The sequence below is a fragment of the Rhinatrema bivittatum genome, unplaced genomic scaffold, assembly GCF_901001135.1.
Source record: "Rhinatrema bivittatum unplaced genomic scaffold, aRhiBiv1.1, whole genome shotgun sequence".
Lineage (NCBI taxonomy): Eukaryota > Metazoa > Chordata > Amphibia > Gymnophiona > Rhinatrematidae > Rhinatrema > Rhinatrema bivittatum.
The window spans coordinates 26,555-42,698 of record NW_021820887.1 but is presented as its reverse complement, the minus strand read 5'-3'; the positions used below and the strand labels follow the sequence as shown (position 1 = coordinate 42,698).

The following is a 16,144-nucleotide window of genomic DNA, read 5'->3' as shown; positions in this document are numbered from 1 at the left end:
GGGGTAGATTTTATAAAAGTACGCGCGCACATACTTTTATTCACGCACCAGGCGCAAACAAAAGTACGCCGGATTTCAATAGATACGCACGTAGCCATGCATATCTGTTAAAATCCGTGGCCGGCGCACACTGAGCCGCTCAGCCGGCCTCCATTCCCTCCGAGGCCGCTCTGAAATTGGAGGGAAAGTTCCTTCCACCCCCCCGCACCTTTCCCTCCCTTCCCCTACCTAACCCACCCCCCTGGCCCTATCTAACCCCCCCCCACCTTTGTTGCACAAGTTACGCCTGCCCGATGACGCGCCAGCCACGACACGCCCCCCCCCCCCGACATGCCCCCCCAAGAAAGCCCCGGGACTTACGCGCGTCCTGGGGCTTTGCGCATACCGGCAACCTATGCAAGGTAGGCTCGGTGCGTGCAGGAGGGTTTGGGGTAGGTTTTCGGGGGGTATGCACGTAACCTACACGTGTACCCCTTTGAAAATCTGCCCCAATGGTTTTAGACGTCTTAGTATTAATAGCGTACCATATCCTTCTTTAATTTAATCGCAATGTGTTTTTTGAAATTAAGCTTGGGGTCAATCCAGACATCGAGATCATGCACTTTGTCTCCTAAATTTATTGAAAAGTTTTCATAGGGCAACTTGAGATTTTCTCAGGTGGATATTTTCCTTTCAAGAAGGATGATCTCAGTTTTGTCAATATTTAGGCTAAGTTTCATTTGTGTTAATAGTTGTTGAATGATGTTCAGGTACATGGCGACAATTTTATAAGTATTTTCTAATGTGTCATTAATTGGAATAACACTCTGAACATCATCAGCATAAATGTAGTAAATTAAACCTAATCCTAAAAGGAGGTGACAGAGTGGGAGCAAATATATGTTAAAAAGGTTCTCTGAGAGAGATGACACTTGAGGTACTCCTGTCTCAAGCATTATTGTGTCAGATGTAGAGTTGTTTATGTTTACCTGATAAGATCTATTATTCAGATAGGAAGTGAACCATTGCAACATACAAAATGTTAGATGCGAACGTTGAACCATAACACTCCCTGAATCTTCCCCATCCAAACTGTCTTGTGCTGCTCAAATAGAATGGGACACCATTTAATGGAAGGTTCCTTACAGTTCTTTATATGTGCATTCAAGGAGCCAAAGGATGGGTATCCAAGAAGAAAGGGTCTGCATGGAATATGTGCTGGTCCTTGTTGGTGTTAAAAGTGCCTAAACTGCCCCACTGTCTCACCAACCAATCAACATGAGCGGCCATCCAATGCTTGTGCTGATTGGTTTCCAAGACTTTTTGACATCACAAACTTTCCAGCATGAAGTCAGACTAAAAATCCAGTCACAGTACCTCTCAGTTTTTTATAGAGATATTTTGAGGATATTGTCAAATATTAAAATTGTTCTACTATATAACATACTGACATACCATCTTTTGTGATCAAAGGAAAATGGAAACTGTGATATGATTACAAAGTTAAGAAGACCAAACTTCTTGCTGTGGATTTTCATCAGGAAAATGCATAATTGCAGAAGCTATCTACAACTATTTAACTGTAATTTAGTTTTTTTAGGGCAGTAGCTTCACTTTTCGTTTAATGTAGATTTGTAGTTTTAGGAACAATAATTTTGTATAGGACAATTGATGGAAAGAAAAAAAAGGAACATTTTTTAACCATCCAACAGTATTCTAGCTAGATATTAGAAAAGAATAAAACAGAATAGTGGTTAGGGCAGCAGGTTGAAAACCAAGCAAGCCAGGATTCAAATTCATCTGCCGCTCCTTGTGACCTCGGGCAAGTCACTTCACCCTCTATTGCCTCAGGTACAATCTTAGGGCCTGAGTTGCTAAGGCTTTTCTCCCATTCTGTGTGAATGGGAAAAATGCATATTAACTTATTTATTCTGATTTATATTCCACCTTTCAGCCGTTTCAAAGCAATGAGGACTGTAGACTGTGAGCCCTCTGGAGACAGGAAGAATACTTATTGCACCTGAATGTAACTCGCCTTGAGCCTAGCAATCAAAAGGCGTAATATAAATCTAAATAAATAAAATAATAAATACATAACTATGCCAAATGCATTTATGTAGTATCATAGATGAATGAAACAAATATTAACATCTCCTGAAATGGATGTGCCAATGAAATAGTAAATATATGAAAATAATTGAAAATTATAGAGGTACAAATTATTATTTGTGAAAGATGGTATAGAAATCTTTTTAAATAAATAAATAAATAAATAAATGAATAAATGATAAGTAAATAAATAAAACCATAATAGAGGGCCATGCAGTTATCAATGTGCTTGAAAGGTGAAGGAGTCCAGCACACCAATGCCCCATTGCCTCAAGTAATTCCTTTCATATGAATTAAATATATCGTGTGACATGGATTACTTTCTGTAAACAGAATGTGACATACATTGTGCCTTGTAAGCAGATTTTATTTTTTTTTTAAGAGGAGAGTAGAATTGGGGATATTTTGCTCTCTGCATACAGGCAGTAGAGCAAGGCTTCCCAAACCTGTCCTGGGGACCCCACAGCCAGTCGGGTTTTCAGGATATCCACAATGAATACGCATGGGGTAAATCTGCATACCATGGAGACTCATGGGTCGAGTTTAAAAGCGTTGCTCTCGCATAAACGGCCACATACGCACGTGTGGGCCTCATGCGAGCAGCGTGCATTTTAGGAAGCCTTGAAGTATGCGCGTACATACCCATGCGTGCGTCAAGAAAGAGGCAGAAAAGGGGCGGGGCATGGGTGCTCCAGGGCGGGAGCCAAGATTTACACATGTAAGTCCGAATTTTTAAAAATCTGACCATGGTGCACGTCGGCTTGTTATCCGTGTAACTTTACTCCTGGTCCTGATGAGGAGCAAGTCTGGAGATCTCAAATGTTAGGGCGTTTAGCACAGTACGAGGATTCAGGGTCAACTGTGGGACTTGTAGGATGAAGAACCAGAGGGCTCTTGAAGACCTCGATATGAACTGGACAAACTGCTGCACTACTTTGAAAAAATGGTTTTTCCCCTTGCGTGAGCATGTTTTAAAATTCGCCTACATACGCATGCAAAAGCTGCTAAAGCCCTAGCCAGAATATGCATGGGAGGGGTGTTTTAAATGATATGCGAATACTTGCGAGCACAATTTAAAACTGCAATGCCTATCTGCTTCCATGCCAATATGCGTGTTTATGGGTGCACACCGTCCCTTTTGAAATTACCCTGTCAGTCTATGAAAATTTATCTCATGCGTATTCATTGTGGATATTCTGAAAACTCGACTGGTTGTGGGGTCCCCAGGACAGGTTTGGGAAGTAGAGTGTCTATGTGAGTTTGTAGAGCGAGTCCCACGCTGGCAGGGCCCAGTGTTGGACCCCTCTACTGTGTTCTAAAATAACAATGAGATGCATGGGGATACACCAAGGTTTTTTGTACAAGCTTTCACCAACCTTACTTCACCTGTGTGTAGCTAGCTAGACACCTGTACACAAAGACACTAGTTATCGCAACAATCTGATCTCACCCAAAAGCTGCAAAGGTGGCCAGTGGCTGGCTGGATGACTCGGCAGGGCATGGTTCTGATGCCGTCATGCAAAGTCCCAGTATGGATGGATGGTTTAAACCCCCCAAACAAGGCAGTCCACCCTAGCATTTGGGGGTGGTCACCCTGTCTTATTATTGGCTAGGTTTTCACTCTCAGATCCTACATGCCCAAAGTTTTTTTTTTTAGCCCAGTTTCAGTCACCTGAAGTAATGTGTTTTGTTACAAGAGGAGAATATTCTTAACATTGTCAGCACTTATACTCACATTTACAATCACTTCTACACTTAGCACACAAACATCACTTAAATTTATAAAAGAGTCACTCTTACACTTTCAAATAAAATTACACGATACATTTATTACATTATACATTCCCATACATGTACCAGATATCACTTTTACCCCTTTTGCCTTTTTTTATTAAGTATAATAATTTAGATTATATAAACATTTACATATTATCCATACACTAGTTTTGACAATAGATTTAATGATGATTTAAATTTATAAAATAAATGAGTAAGGGATCGATGGATATGTGTAGTTGTTATTTAATTATAGTGGTTTACACTTTATGAAATTTTGCCATCTATTTCTGCATCCCCACAGACGGAGCAGTATAAGAGATCACATAGTGATCAATACGATCATCTTTCATTTATTATGATTGATGAACCCAAGAAGATTGATTTAAGGTAATACTTACACTTTTTTACCAATATTGTGGACCTGTTTGGTATCTTTATTTGTGTATGCAACCGTGGTGTCTTTAATTATCCACTAAGTTTGTTTTTATTTTAGGTAACTTTAAAATATGCTAGTTTTCGTACAATTTATATATTCTACATGTTGCCTTGAGTCCTTTATATGTCATGTCACGTTGAGTTTTTTGTTTATTCACTTATTTATTTTTTATTTACTCTCTGTATTTATATTATAAGTGGTTACAATATTTTAGACATTCATGTTAGATATTTATATATGATATTACTGTTAGTAATGTAAATTCTTATTCTTAAAGTTTTTTATTTATGTTTTAGCCCCTGAGGCAGCCGTTTTGTGACGGCGAAACTCGGCCAGAGTCGGGCTACCCTTGTGTCTCCACTTCAATAAAGGATTAATTTTAGACTACAGGCATCTATTCTTTTCTTTTCAACCTGTTTTATCCAAATGTCCTCTCCTGATGGCAGCTGCAGTCAGGTACAGAATAAGGGTTAAAACATTTCTACCGATGCAAAGTATAGGCAAGCCACAGAGAAGACTCAGCCCCTTTCCTTCAGTCAGCCTACAGGACAGAGCATGAAGGCAGAACAAGTGTTTTCTTCTTTGTTGTGCTCTCACCCCCTTTCCTCATGTTCCCACAGTACTACCCAGGTCAACATCAAGTTTCCTGAAGACAGTCTTATAGGGCAGTGGATTGTTTGAGCTTGTATGAAAAAGTTGTTTGTAGTGGTTAAAAAAAAAGTTATTTGAAATTCAAATGTTAGCTGCTTACTGTTTAAGCCCACCTACAAACCACCTGGCTTAGTTTCTTCCTACTTTAAACTTCCTCAGTCATGGTTTTACTCAATAACTCAAAACTTCTTGTTTTTACTGTGTGCCTTGTCTGTTTGTCTTGAATAGATTTTAAACTCCAAGGAGTAGGGACTATCATATGTTTCTGTACAGTGCTGTGTGCAACTATCTGCTATGCAAATTACTACTACTACTACTAATAATAATACCTGAAGGTTGGGTTCCCACGTAGAGGGTAAATTAAATTCCTTATTAATGGATTCATGTTTGTAAGAGGGGAAACAATGATAATTTTTTTTTCAAGGGGTACTTTGCCATTTGTTATCTTTAAATTGGTCTTCTGGGAAGGAACAGGATTAGGACCACATTATTCTCCGTAAAAGGGAGGACCGAGATAAACTGCTCCTGGGAAAGGATGAGTGGGACATGGGAATATGCTGCTCTCTGCGGAGTCAGATGTACTCCATAGGCACAAAATGGCAAGAACCCTTTAATGCATCCACCCGAACGGTTCAACAGTGCAGGCGGCATCCACCACGCGCCGTATAAACGGGACACAGGTCCGTAAGAGGGGCAGTGGGCGAGTGTGTGGGCCAGGGGCACGGCTCACTGATTGGTCAGCTTGCCGGCTAGAGGGGGCGGGTCCCGTTCCTTGAGCTCGGGGGGGGGGCTGGAGGTGGCCGGCGAGTAGCTGGAAGCGGAGCGGGGGAGAGGGGACGCCGCCGCCGCCGATGTGATGCAGCAGCCGGGGCGCAGCGGCTGCTGAAGCGGCAGCGAGTCCTCCTCGCCCGCAGCCATGCGGGGCTTACCTTGCCTGGCGTGGCTGCTCTGGCAGCTGTTCGTGCTCCTCCTCCTCTCCGGGGCTCGGGAAGTTCGGTTCCACCCAAAACAAGGTAAAAATAAAACATCCTCCAGACACTGAAAAAAAACCCCAAACAAACTCACGAGAAGCCGAAATGTGGGCTCGACGGCGGCAGGCGCAGGATCGTTATTCGGGGGTCCGGACGCAGGACACTAACGGGATGGGGGGTCGCTGAGGTTGGCGGGGAGAGAGAGAGGCGAGGGCTGGGGAGAGCGGAGAGAAGCGGGGGGCCCGATGGGACGCCTGGGGTCGCTTTCCTGGGAGGGTGCACGTGTGCGAGCCGGGGGACTTGGTGCAAGCGGATCTTGCCGCCGACCCCCCCCCCCCCTCGATACGGAAAGGAATCGCTCTGCTAAGGCATCGCTCGGGGCACTAAACTCGCGCCGCTCCCCTCTCTTACAGAAGCCCTGGTGCGGCGCCTCGCCTCCTACGAGATCGTTTTCCCGGCCAGGGTGACGGAGCTGGGCGAGCCCTTCCCCGCCAGCCAGCACTACCGCCGGAGGAAGCGCAGCCCGGAGGAGCCGGCGCAGCCCCGCACCCATTTCCGCCTCCGCGCCTACGGGCAGCGCTTCCAGCTCAGCTTGAGCGCCGACGCCGGCTTCATCGCCGCCTCCTACAGCGCCCTGCACCGGGGGGCGGCGGGCGCCGGGCACCGGCAGAGCCCGGAGCTGCAGCACTGCTTCTACAGCGGGCACGTGAATGCCCGGCCAGCGCACACCGCCGTCGTCAGCCTCTGCGGAGGGCTGGTAAGTAAGTGCTCGTCCTTCTCACCCTCTCCCCCCAGGATCTTTCTGTGCCCCCCCCCCCCTCCCGAGGGCTTTAGCACAGCAGCTCTCGAGAGCCCCCCCCCCGGAAGGTTTTCTAGATCCAAAAGCCTGGGGCCACTCATTTTACTAAAGTGCTGAGTGCATCTCTCGCTTGCTGGAGGGCTGTCACGCTGAGAGAAAGAGCCCGTGCTTTGAAGTGAGCCGTGGAGGCGCTGAATGCATTTCCTAACTTGGGAAACCAGTGAGGTGCAATCATAGTTCTCTGGGGCTGGGCAGATCTTCCCTGCTGATAAGAGTTGTGGGAGGCAGGACTCACACTGGCAAGGGAAACGTTGAGGAACTTTGCAGGAGAGGAACTTGGCAGGATGAAGTAATAAATAATAAGGATGCCTTTTACTTGGGTTAACTTTAGGATCGATGTGTTAAGTTTTTAAGGAGGCTCTGCCTCTTGAGGCAAGGGCCGTATAACTGGGCAGCCGTGCTGTAGACAAGGGGAGGGGGTGGGGAGCACAGCCCAAGGGTGTGCGGGGCTAGGTGGGGAAAGTTGCGGACAATAGGATTAGTGGGCCCAGTGCAAAACGGAGCAGGAGCCAATGAGACAAAGAAGGCAGCGTCTCGGAGCTCAGGTACTTGGAGGTAGTGCGGGGTGGGGGGAGCACATTTGCAGCCTGGAATCGAGAGCAACAGGCTGACCTCAGCACGGCTGTGCTGTTAGGGGCTGATCTCAGCACGGCTGTGCTACAAACAGTTTTGCTTTTACTTTCACTTTGCCTCCAGCACGGCTGTGCTGTAAGAGGAGCAGATCCGCTATAGGAGCAGGAACGATTTCTTTGATTACATCATTGGGTAAAGTACAAAGATTTTGTGGCTTATAGGCAAAATGTTGAGAATATTAATGGTAATTTTGTGTTGCTAAGGTCTGGAAGGTCTGCTCACCCCCTCCCCCCTTTTGCATTGAGCTGGCTCTGCATTACCAGTACTTTATTTAATGAAAAGGCTTTGATTGCATGGCTGCTTCTGCCTGGAATGTTATTTTATTTAAGGAAATGCCTTAGCACATGGCTGGTTATATATATTTTAACTATTATATATTTAGTGAACCGCCATGGGCACATGGCCACACTTTACCTGTTATTATATATATATATTTTATGAACGCACGGCTGGCTTTCAGCACAATGCTTGCTCTGCATGTTGCTGTATTTATTGAAAGGGCAGCGAGTGCAGGGCTGGTTATCATTCACTTGTAGCCTTTTAAGAAATGCCATTGAAGGGTCTGCACATGGTGAATGCATAGGTGGTTAGAGCACATGGCTGGCAGTAGCAGGCTTGGTAGCTCAGTGGTTAGAGCACTGATCTTGTTGGCTTGCTTTACTTTAAAATCGAGGTTTTCTATGTATTGCTTTACCCCTTGCTCTCTAAATTGCTAGGAAGTGGGCAGGCTTCATGTCTGCCATGCTACCTCAACAACCTGTGGATGTGCTTTGTTATACCTAAGTAATCTGACAATTAAAAAGTAGCCAGCATCCCCGTAGTTGGGAATTCTGAGGATATGTCTATGGGACAGCGGTACGGCATTTGAGTGCTCAGCCAGGTTAACAGGATGTTTTTTATATTAATCCTAAAGGGGATATTTAGTATTCGGTTACCATGTAAAGGGACAGCTGTCCTATGTGCACGTTTATACTGAATTATAAGGGGTACAGGACCCTCAGCTTGATAGATATGATTTAGGCTGCGCTATGCAGCTCTATACAAAGTAAATTAAAATATTAATGAAAGGTCAGCTTACATCTTAGCATGGTATTGTGGTTCTTATTGTAAGGGCTTGCCAGCAGAGGTCAGCACATGGCAGCGGCCATTTTGGAGGTCAGCACATGGCAGCGGCAGCGGCCATTTTGGAGGTCAGCACATGGACTTTCAGGATTTTCTTTTACTATTACTTTTCTTTTATTCCCCAGGCCCCCCCCCCCCATGCGCCGGCACTCCCGCCTCCCCACGGAGTCCGGCCACCCCCATCCTATTCCCGTCCAGTTTGGGATCTAACCAATTTATATGTCTACACAGCATGTCTACCAATCAGTTTCCTATGGCTTCCGGCCCGTCCACACTTATGCCGGCTCAGGCTCCAGCCAAGCGAGCACGGCGGAAGCCAAGAAAACTGCAAGAAAACTTTGCGACAATGCCAGAGGTCGACAAAAAGAATAAGACACAGAGGAATAAGAAGAGAAAATTAACAAATAGACGACAACCACATAGCATCAGCCATTTGGGCTGCTATGTTCCGGAGCAGCCCCCTCCACGGGGCACCACCCCTGCAGCACCGGCACCGACCCCTGCAGCACCGACACAGGCAGCACCGCCACAAACGAGCTACAGCATGGGAACCGAAGGAGAGCTATGGCGGCTCATGGACCAAACCTTGGCAGCGGCTGCTGTCCATGGCACGGACAGGGTGAAGTCAATGCTGGCTGCGTTAACGCCTACCGACAGCCCGTCCCCCCTGCAGTATGGTTCAGTGCCCATCGGTCCACAGCAAGGTTCAGCGGGCAGCACCAACAGTTCAGCTGGCAGCGCCCATCCACCATCACGTGACCAGACAGCTGTCGGGCAACACGGGCACCCGCAAGAAGGACAGAACTGTGAGTACCCTGATCTAAACCTGGGCCAGGCTAATGCGCAGGTTCCCCCAACACAGCCCGGTTACCCACCGCTAACGAAGGGCAGCGAAGTGTGGCTGGGGCCACAAGGCGCTCCTAATGATATTTTCGCTGCTATGAAAGCAATTTTTGATACCTGGCACGGGCAGGGTAATTCTAACACAAGACCACCACAAAACCCTGTTACTCAGGAAACAGGGCAGTCAGGACGACACATGGGGGAAACTTTACCTGTGCCACAAACCCCAGCCACAGCTACAGCCGTTGGAACAACGGTGTGTCAGGTAGGGACAAATGGGCATCATGCAGCCATGAACATCAATAACGCTTCACAATACACATGTACCGTTGGCTCACTAACTGCGCATGTGTCAGAAGCAATAAAAGAGAAAATATGGCGCAGTGAATATGTTGATATATTCGAGTTGCTCAGGAAAGAGGGGGAGGGTTCCGATCCCAAATGCCACGAAGCGTGCAAACTATCAGCTAGGGACAAACCCTTCATCGCTAGAACGCTAGCAAATTGGTCAGCAGGTTTCAGAATTCTGTCAACCATTATAGGCCAGAAATACCCTGAAAAGTGGTGTTCTTTATTCGCTTACCAAGACGTTATTTGCGGTGCTTATCGCACTTATGGCGGTACGGCTTGGTTAGAGTATGATGAGCAGTTCAGAAGGAATATGGCTGTGAACCCCAGTTTAGACTGGGATCGCAAAGATATTGATCTCTGGCTCTCAAAAATCACACCTTACAGACCGGCGCAGGAGGTTATCCCTGGCTTCGCTGGTAATGCATACCATCCGAATACATGGTTAACACCTCGCCAACACACTTTTCCTGGTAGATTCCCATTTCGCCAAGGTCAGCCCTTTCGTCAAGGGCAAAGGTTTGGTCAAGCCACTAGATTCAGGGGCGGGGGGGGGGGGCTCCCATCTGTCGGCTGTTCAACTGGTTTTTGCAGATTCGCTGCTGCCTGCAAATTCAGGCACGCCTGTATGGGATGCGGTGCAGGCCACCCTCAGACAAAATGCACAAGGGGCGGTACCATCCCACATACAGAGCACCATTAAACTCATCAGAGCACCGACCCCCATTAACATACATAGCTTACAGGTCGGTTTAATGGGTTATCAGCCCCAGGAGGCAAGATGGCTATACGAAGGGTTTTCCCAAGGCTTCCGCATACCTTTCATGGGGCCAGAAACCGCCACAGAGGCTAAGAATCTGTTATCTGCAAGGAAAAATGAAGAGGTCATAGCACTAAAGATTAAAAAAGAAAGCGACATGGGTAGGGTGGAAGGCCCATTCAATGACAAACCGCTACCCCATTTTAGGATTTCCCCTCTTGGTGTGGTTCTCAAAAAAGAGCCAGGGGAATTCCGAATGATCCACCACTTATCCTTCCCAGAGGGGGGGTTCAGTGAATGATTACTTGGACCCCGACGCATGCTCGGTTGCCTACGCCTCATTCGATCAGGCATTAGACATGGTGAGGCATTGGGGACAAGGCGCATGGTTGGCAAAAGCCGACATTGAATCAGCCTTCCGCTTGCTTCCCATACATCCAAGCTGCTTCCATCTGTTAGGGTTTCAATTCCGAGGTAAATATTACTTTGATAAATGCCTTCCGATGGGCTGCTCTATATCTTGTGCCTACTTCGAGAGGTTTAGCACATTTGTGCAATGGGCGGTAGAGCAGGACATCGGGAAAGGAAAAATCATACACTATTTGGATGATTTTTTGTTTACCGGCCATAGGGACACACAGGCCTGTGCGCAAGCCCTCGAAGCATTCACCCGGAAAGCGGACGAATTAGGTATTCCACTAGCCAAGCACAAATCAGAAGGACCGTCACAAAAATTGTCATTTCTCGGTATCGAAATTGATACTCTGCAAATGGTCACACGCCTACCACCCGCAAAGCTAGAAGCGTTACGCGCCAACATATCTATTACTGAACACTCACGCAAAATCACGCTAAAACAAATGCAGTCACTCATTGGTCATCTTAACTTCGCTTGCAAGATCATGCCCATGGGTCGCCCCTTCATTAGAAGACTGTCCCAAGCCACAGCTGGTATTCACAAGAGCCATCATTTCATTAGAATCACCAAGGAGCTCAGGGAGGACCTCATAGTATGGAAAACATTCCTGGGGGAATATAATGGACGGACGGTTTGGAGGGACCCACTCATGACCAATAGGGAGTTGCAACTCTACACCGACGCAGCGGGGAGTGTGGGATTTGGGGCCTATCTGGCCGGCAAATGGTGTGTGGAACGATGGCCAGTCCAGTGGGAAGCCAAGGGTGTGCTCAGAGACATCACTTTTCTTGAATTGTTCCCCATTGTTGCATCAATACACATGTGGAAATCATGTTTCCACAATAGAAGAGTGGTTTTTTGGGCAGACAACATGGCGGTTGTTCAGGCTATAAATTCGCTCACCGCTCACTCCCCCAGGGTCATTAGGCTATTGCGGGATTTAGTACTGCTCTGCCTGCGCATTAACCTGGTCTTTAAGGCTAAGTACGTACCAGGGGAGGTTAACTGCATCGCTGACGCATTGTCTCGTTGTCAGTGGTCTCGTTTCAGATTCCTGGCCCCGGAAGCAGAGCATCAGCCATATCGCATCCCTCCTTGGATTTGGGAATTAAGGTGCCCGGGATCAGCTCCATATTGAGATCGGCTCTGGCAGAGAGTACTTGGAGAGCATATTCACGCGGATGGAGCTTGTTCCAACAATTTTGCCAAACAAAAAACACACAAGTTCAGGGAACAATGACAGAGAGAAATGTAGCAGAGTTCTTACTCCACCTCAAGAACTCAGGTGTATCCAGAGCACAGGCAGGGCAACACGTAGCTGCTATTGTTTTCGTCTCCAAACTATTGGGTATAGGCACCATTAGCAACTCTTTTCTCATTAAAAAGATATTAGAGGGTTGGCGGCGACAAGCACCAGTTAGAGGGGACACCAGAAAGCCTATCACACCGATGCTGCTTCAAGCACTGGTAAAAGAGCTCCCCAGCCTAGTTTGGGACAATTATGAGGTTAAGCCATGGACTGTGGCTTTTTCACTAATGTTCTTTGGGGCATTTAGAAACAGTGAGTTGATCCCGAGGGCAAAGGTTACCACCAGGGCATCGGATGGGGGTCTCCCGATAGAAAACATAAGGATGGTTAAGGAGGCAGTACAGATCTTTATTAGGCGAGCAAAGAATGACCAACGGGCAGTAGGTCGTTGGATTACGTTATACCCCGCTCATATGGGGGAGATATGCCCCGTAAGGGCCGCAAGAGAATACCTCAAAGTACGCCCGCCGGGGGGGGGGCCCTTACTAAAATACAAAGATGGCAACGCGCTATCGCGTTACCAGTTCATCAGTATACTGCGCAAAGGATTGGAAAAAATAGGGGAAGACGCGGGCGATTATCACACACATTCATTCCGAATAGGTGCAGCATCCTTTGCCTGCAGCAGCGGTTTAAACGAAGATCAAATTAAAGCGGTAGGGTGGTGGAAATCCGGTAAATTCAAATCATACATCCGGCCCAATAAACATACGGCCCAATGAACAGTTTCACTTGGAAATATAAACGGCATATATTTAACATCCTGTTCCCCATAACCGTTTTATTTTATCTATCATAGACTCGTCAGCTGGGAGCGCGAAAGTGATATGGATCATGGGGCACTCCTACATTTATTGGGCGCACATTAGAAACAAGAAAAAGACCTCCAGTGATCAGATGGGCATACCGCATAGCAAGGCCAGCATATTCTGGCTGGGCAACCGAGGGATGAGGTGGGTCCAACTAATGCCTTGCATCCTCCAATACGCCAGGCAATTACCACGGCCTGATATTATCATCTTTCATTTGGGAGGTAACGATTTGGTCGCAGTCAAGAACATTGACCTAATAATCTCTATCAAGAAGGACTTGACTGCAATTAAGGCTATATGGCCAGACGTGGGATTGGTGTGGTCCCATATTATCCCCCGATTGGTATGGCGGGACGCGAGGTCGCATAAAGCCAAATAAAAAAAAAAAAAAAAGCAGGCGCAAATTAAACAAAGAAGTGGGGACCTGGTTGAGGGCAATAGGGGGCTACGTCATTACACATGAGGATATTTCTCACACATGCCCAGGCATGTATAGAACAGACGGGGTGCACTTATCAGATGTGGGGGTAGATATCTTCATTCTCGCTCTGCAAACGGCCACAGCAGCTTTAGTTAATTAGTGGGGGTAGGAAACAAATAAGGTTTTACTGTTTCCTACTTTGGCAGGGGCCCTCACCGGAGCATAACGACATGGGTTGCTGCATAGGGGGGGAATATTTTGGTGAAGGACTTTGCATAAGGGGAAAGCGGGGACATGGATACAACTAAGCATGGCGGAGACCGAGATAATGGCCGGTCTGGGGGTGGCCCAATGAAGGCCTGGCATAAGCAAGAACTGCGGCCCGCAAAGCCAGGGGTGGGAGGAGGCGGCAGAATACTGCACGGAGCGGCAGTAGCCACGGAGGCGTTCACGGAGCGGGATGCCAGTGGCGGGTGTTCCCCTTCACGGAGCGGAAGGCGGATTGGCATTCACGGAGCGGGGTGCCAATGGTTTACCACCTTCACGGAGCGGAAGGATGGAGGGCTGCCGTCTCCAAAAGCAGAGGGGTGGGGAAAAGCAAGGAAGTTTACCGGTGAGGGCATTGGCTAGAGGTAATGCCAATTGTGTTTAAACTGCTGCAATATTAGTGGATATTAATATTGTAATAATGTTATAATGCTATTTTTGGCTGTGGCCGTTTCTTCCACTCAATAAAGGATATCATGGTTTATCTTACTCGGCTGTCATGTGGTCAAGGGTGGGAGGGGCGGTCATCCGTAAGCTACGGCGTGCCCAAGTTATGCCTGTAGAGACAGGGAAGGCAATTTCTACAAACTGTCCCCGCTGGTAAAACAGCATTGTACCGGCCTGGTATAAAATTACCTACCTGATATGTGTGAAAACGTGAACGTTTGCGCAAATGTTTGCCTGGACTGAAAGGCATTCCTGGGGGCCAAGTTGGGGAGGGATTTGGATTTACAGACACACTTTTGGATTTTCAAAAGTACATACATAAAATTTCCCCTAAAATTCCCATGTACCCTTGGTAGGATAACTTTCAAAGCAGACTTGTGCACATTAAATCTGCTTTGAAACTGATGTAACTTAACGTGCATTTTTACTGCCTAATTTAGATGAGATATTTGAAAATTACCCCAAAGAGGGCAAGCAAATTGGCTGTCTGAAAATTTCCCTCCATCTCACTAAGAAGATGCAGATCTTCTATAGCACACAATCTGTTAGCCAGATGATGATGAGGCATTCCCAGAGGTATTTATAGATCAGGAGAGGCAGAGGACATGTAGAGACTGTATTTTCAAATCTACACGTAGCATTTTCCATTGAAACTTCACCTTAAAAAAACAGCATATGCAATGTAGGCAGGTTCTTTGAAAAATTAGGTACAAGGTCCATGGGTAAAAAGACTGCACACAAGTGGGGACTGTCAGTTTGGAAATTGCTCTCAGAATGAGGAAAAAAACTTTTAGTACATACTACGTTTGCAATTAGGTTTTGAGGGCTATGCTTTCCTCAGTATGTCATTGAAGAATTATTAACCAGACAAAAAGGGAACATAGCTTTTGAGCCACACATGTATTAAGTCATCTTAGTAAAGAAGAAAAGTATAATCTACAATTTATAGTACTTATTGAATCGTATCTCTACATCTTCAAGTGGACTAAGGCAACCACACTATCGGGCCGATACAGTAAAGTCCGCGGGAGACAGGCCACTCTCCTGTGCGCACGATTCACTATTCAAATTAGGTCCGGCGGTAAAAACAAGCAAAAGGAGACACTAGGGACACTAGCGCGTCCCTAGCGCCTCCTTTTGGACCGGAGCGGCGGCTGTCAGCGGGTTTGACAGCCGACGCTCAAATTTGCTGGCGTCTGTTCTCGAGCCCGCTGACAGCCATCGGCTCAGAAGCCGGACGCCGGCAAAATTGAGCGTCCGGTTTTCGACCTGACAGCCGCGGGCCGACTTCAAATTTTTTTTTTTTTTTACTTTTGGAAACTTTCGGGACCTCCGACTTAATATCGCCATGATATTAAGTCAGAGGGTGCACAGAAAAGCAGTTTTTACTGCTTTTCTGTGCACTTTCCCGGTGCCTGAAGAAATTAGCGCTAATTTCTGAAAGCAAAATGTATGGCTTGGCTGCACATTTTGTTTTCTGAATCGCACAGGAATACCTAATAGGGCCATCAACATGCATTTGCATGTTGTGGGCGCTATTAGGTTCGGGGGGGTTGGACGCGCGTTTTTGGCCCCTTACTGAATAAGGGGTAACGCTAGCACGTTGAAAATGCGCATCCAATAGAGGAGCGCGCTGTACTGTATTGGCCCGCTTTTGTTTTGATGAAAAAGCTAGGGGGATTCTGTTTGCTAAGGTTGGCAGGAAACAGCCCTGAAGTGCATGTGCCCTTTGTGTATCCTGACAAATGTAGACAATATTTATACAGTATTTAGACTCTCTGTACAGGCAGGTGTATTTCCTTTCTTGATCATTTGGGCCTAAGGTTTCTGGAGTGAAGATTGGGATATTTTGTCTGATCAATGGTAAGCACTGCTAGAGCTGAGGGAAGGTCAGGTGGTCTTTCATTGAATCCTATTCTCTATTCTCCAGCTGCAGAAGTGGCGCTCCGAAATGTGCTTTGAATTCTGGGGCACTGCCAG

The 16,144-nt window shown here is 46.7% G+C and overlaps 1 protein-coding gene across 2 annotated transcripts; it reads left to right on the top strand.

Moving 5' to 3' along the window:
* The first annotated feature begins 5,755 nt into the window (after positions 1-5,755).
* LOC115082257 (A disintegrin and metalloproteinase with thrombospondin motifs 20-like) lies at positions 5,756-13,824 on the top strand. 2 transcript variants are annotated; one of them, XM_029586507.1, is made up of 4 exons: positions 5,756-5,967; positions 6,339-6,682; positions 8,771-9,345; positions 11,945-13,824. In XM_029586507.1, exons 1-3 carry the CDS (start codon positions 5,871-5,873, stop codon positions 8,909-8,911), a joined length of 582 nt encoding a protein of 193 aa, XP_029442367.1. In that variant the 5' UTR covers positions 5,756-5,870; the 3' UTR covers positions 8,912-9,345; positions 11,945-13,824. The 2 variants fall into 2 exon arrangements, with proteins under 2 accessions (XP_029442367.1, XP_029442366.1); XM_029586506.1 differs by lacking the exons at positions 5,756-5,967; positions 6,339-6,682 and adding an exon at positions 7,361-7,549.
* The last annotated feature ends 2,320 nt before the right edge of the window (positions 13,825-16,144 follow it).

Bases quoted from the DNA above. Each gene is read 5' to 3' on its own strand.
- LOC115082257 (XM_029586506.1), top strand. From the start codon at position 8,772: ATGTCTACCAATCAGTTTCCTATGGCTTCCGGCCCGTCCACACTTATG. The intron at 9,346-11,944 runs GTGAGTACCCTG...TCTCGTTGTCAG, and splicing joins CCCGCAAGAAGGACAGAACT to TGGTCTCGTTTCAGATTCCT.